The sequence below is a fragment of the Phytophthora parasitica genome (assembly GCF_000247585.1).
Source record: "Phytophthora parasitica INRA-310 unplaced genomic scaffold supercont2.105, whole genome shotgun sequence".
Taxonomy (NCBI): domain Eukaryota; phylum Oomycota; class Peronosporomycetes; order Peronosporales; family Peronosporaceae; genus Phytophthora; species Phytophthora nicotianae.
The window spans coordinates 23,554-26,684 of record NW_008649091.1 but is presented as its reverse complement, the minus strand read 5'-3'; the positions used below and the strand labels follow the sequence as shown (position 1 = coordinate 26,684).

Genomic DNA, 3,131 nt, shown 5'->3' with positions numbered 1-3,131 from the left:
CGAAGAAGACGATGCAATCGATGCTTGTATCTCATAAATTTGTAGATCTTCTTCTAATGATCAGAGACGACCACACATTCGATAAAGCCCTATTTGATGCTCTCACAGAGAGCGAGAGAGACTTCATGGCATTCATTCTCAAAAAAAAGTAAAATTGAGAACAGAGAGTTCTGAAGCGCCTACAACCAAACTATTAGTCACTTAGTAGATCGTCTGAACATACTTCACAATGCTTCCAAGATTGGAGATGATAATCCATCAATCAAGAAGGAGATGAAAGAGATCCTTGATTCACTATATGCGAAAGGAGTCTTTAGCTATCAGTACTACATGCAGTTCAACCGACGGATGATGTCCGAGGTCTGAGACCCTCGGGCGAGTCCCGAGAGTCCCCTCTCGCATTAGGGGGTGTCAGAGTTAGCGAAAAATAAAAATAGCACGTGTGGTTTTGGCGACAAATGGCATGTGATTTCGCGGCCAAATAGCACGCTTCCTGAAATCACCCACCTCCGGAGGTGGGTGATTTGGAATTGGCGCGAAATCACAAGAAACAGAAGAAATACCACGCCCCGCGGCCTCCTCGGTGGTGCTCCAGATACGACGCAGAGTGCCTCTACCATGGCCAAGGGGAAGCCTCAACGAAGGGCTAAGGCCCAGACGCCCGTCCTTACCTCTAAGAATGCTGATGCAGAGACCAAGAGTACGACAAAGTCCACAACGACGGCCTGCAAGACGGCAAGCGACGGTTCCAACGTCCACCTCACTCTCGCCGACTACAGGGTTCTCGTTGACTGGCTAGAGGTGAAGCAGAACTTCGAAGCTCTGCAAGTTGTTTCCGGCAAGACGACGGTCGGTGGACCACCTAAGATAACCAAGCGAGCTGCATGTGCTGCCATGGCAGCGTACCTCTTTGCTGAGACAACAAACAAGCGACTCACAAAGCAGCTGAAGCCGGAGCAGATGCAGGGAAGATGGCGAACATACATGTCGGACAAATCCTTTAAAGCAATCACCACTCGAACTGTGTAGAGATCTAGTGTTCCGCGTCCAACGCCCCATATAAACTTGATACGGCCTGTAGAAGCGCCATTACCATTCGTGCCCAACCTATCAAGACCCACTGCAAGCTGAAGCCAAACCGGAGCTTGCTTGTTGTTGCTGTTGTTCTGAAACACTCTGTACGTCTAGATTTCAGGGCAGACGCGATCAAACGCTGGACGTGTCATTCGTGTGAGCTGCTTGAGCTCGTTGTCTGGTAAATTCATGAAGAACTCGCCAGCAAATTCGTGACTTCGTTGAATATTCTCTCTTGGAGAGAGGTAGCGTCGCGACAAAATCATCTGTAGTAGCTCGAAGAGGTCCTCAACGTTAGACTCGACCGGGAACAGCTCCTCCCACATGTCCACAGGCGCATGACCACCAAGGTCTTCGTCAAACTCCTGCTCTAGGACCGCCACAGCGAGGAGGTCGAACACCTCTGCGATGAGTTCTTGTCCCTCACTTTTCTTTGGCATCGATCCGACTTTAAAACCCCTCCCTCAATCGCAGCGAGGCAGCGTGCTATTTGGCCGCGAAATCACATGCAATTTGGCGCCAAAACCACACGTGCTATTTTTTTTTAGTTTTTCGCTAACTCTGACACCCCCTATTGGGTCGATTATCTGAAGGGGGCGCATGTCCTGACCATATAGACCGACTGTGAGCTCGTTAGTTGCTCCCTGCATTGGTACCTAGCTAATACCCTGGCCGAGTGACGATGTGATAAGGCCACCGTATGGGACGCCTGCTGACGTGAACGTGTGCAATACTTGGGAGTTATTAGCGAGAGGATTGTAAATATTACTGACGCCGACAACTACCGAGGCAATTGGATCTAACTGAGGGACTAAGTTGGATTTAGCTGCATACATCACTGTTTGCTGACTGGGAGGATATGTACCCTGAGCCAGACCGACAATCGCACTGAAAGAGGTTGAACCAGTATCAATGATCTGAAGTTGAGGAGTATATCCAGACGTACTGAAGGCCAGAGCGTCTGATGCGGTCGTGTATCCCGATACAGCCTTGTAAGGACTCATCGTGATGAAGAGCATACGAGGACGGGTTCTCAGCGCACGAAAGGAAGTAGTAGTACTCTCCAGTCGTGTTATTAATCAGATAGAGGTTGTTTTGGATCGACCAGTACTTCAGATAGTTATTGAAGTCATCGGCTGTGTATGTACCGTTAGGCAAAGTAATATTGAACGTCTGAGTACCAGTACCAGTCGGTCAGATAATGTTGAATCGGTTGTTCATGCGTTGAGTCGTGATTGCTTGCCATGAGTAGTATATACTGATTGAACCGAGAGCGATCTCAAACTGTGAGAAATCGACAGGGCGACTCAGTGTATATTTGAACTGATGAGTCGAGATAGGGTTGTTGATGTTCAAAAGAATTGGGAAACTCATCGTGGAAAAATCTGTTGCTTTATATAGCATCTAATAAAAATGATGAAACGCACAAGAATTCGAAAATCCCTCATGCCAACCTTGGAAGTTGATGGTGGAGGGCTCGATCACAGTAAAAAGCTAACACCCGTGAAGTCGGCAGCGCACATCGAAGTTCTCACGGATAAACTAGAAAAGGTGAGCCTCAAGTCAATAGCAAAAGAGGCTAAGAAACGTAAGAAACCTAAAAACATAAATACTTCTAAGCTTTTAAGCTTTTCCCGTGTTGGTTAAACTGTCGTTCGCACTTAAATGCGTTAGGCTGTGCCTACACGCCTTGGCGTGCTGAACGAGCAATGTATGCTTTCGTCTTCTAATCCGTCCTAAGAAGCTCGAAGGACTCAACTTCTAAGCTAAATATATAGATATTAGTGGAGCAGCACTGGCGTGTTGCTAATTCGGGCGATCGTCTAAAACTCTGTATATACACAGTTTTGGCGTTCGCCCCTTCACGAAAGCTTTTCACTGGAAAAGATGGCCAAGATGAAGCCAAGCACGTCCGCAGGAAGCAAGCAGAGATCGGCAAAAGACGCTTCCTTTGCGCCAGTGTCAAACGCAGGTATGTGCATCAATAGATCTTAACTATTAAATCCATTCGTACTATATAAGTGCGATGATGTTGTCAAATCGAGTTGTAGAAACTA

At 47.3% G+C, this 3,131-nt stretch overlaps 3 protein-coding genes across 3 annotated transcripts; 1 reads left to right on the top strand and 2 right to left on the bottom strand.

Moving 5' to 3' along the window:
- Positions 1-494: 494 nt before the first annotated feature.
- Positions 495-1,137, top strand: PPTG_19184 (hypothetical protein). The gene has a single exon (XM_008917539.1). The coding sequence runs from the start codon at positions 619-621 to the stop codon at positions 1,027-1,029; it is 411 nt and encodes a 136-aa protein (XP_008915787.1). The 5' UTR covers positions 495-618; the 3' UTR covers positions 1,030-1,137.
- PPTG_19183 (hypothetical protein) lies at positions 987-1,577 on the bottom strand. Its single transcript, XM_008917538.1, has one exon. The coding sequence runs from the start codon at positions 1,512-1,514 to the stop codon at positions 1,185-1,187; it is 330 nt and encodes a 109-aa protein (XP_008915786.1). The 5' UTR covers positions 1,515-1,577; the 3' UTR covers positions 987-1,184.
- Positions 1,578-1,730: 153 nt separating this feature from the next.
- Positions 1,731-2,078, bottom strand: PPTG_19182 (hypothetical protein; the record flags this gene model as incomplete). Its single annotated transcript, XM_008917537.1, has 1 exon — positions 1,731-2,078. The coding sequence occupies one exon, from the start codon at positions 2,076-2,078 to the stop codon at positions 1,731-1,733; it is 348 nt and encodes a 115-aa protein (XP_008915785.1).
- Positions 2,079-3,131: the final 1,053 nt, after the last annotated feature.

What these genes read in the sequence shown, in the direction of transcription:
- PPTG_19184 (XM_008917539.1), top strand. Translation starts at nt 619, where the DNA reads ATGGCCAAGGGGAAGCCTCAACGAAGGGCTAAGGCCCAGACGCCCGTC.
- PPTG_19183 (XM_008917538.1), bottom strand. Translation starts at nt 1,514, where the DNA reads ATGCCAAAGAAAAGTGAGGGACAAGAACTCATCGCAGAGGTGTTCGAC.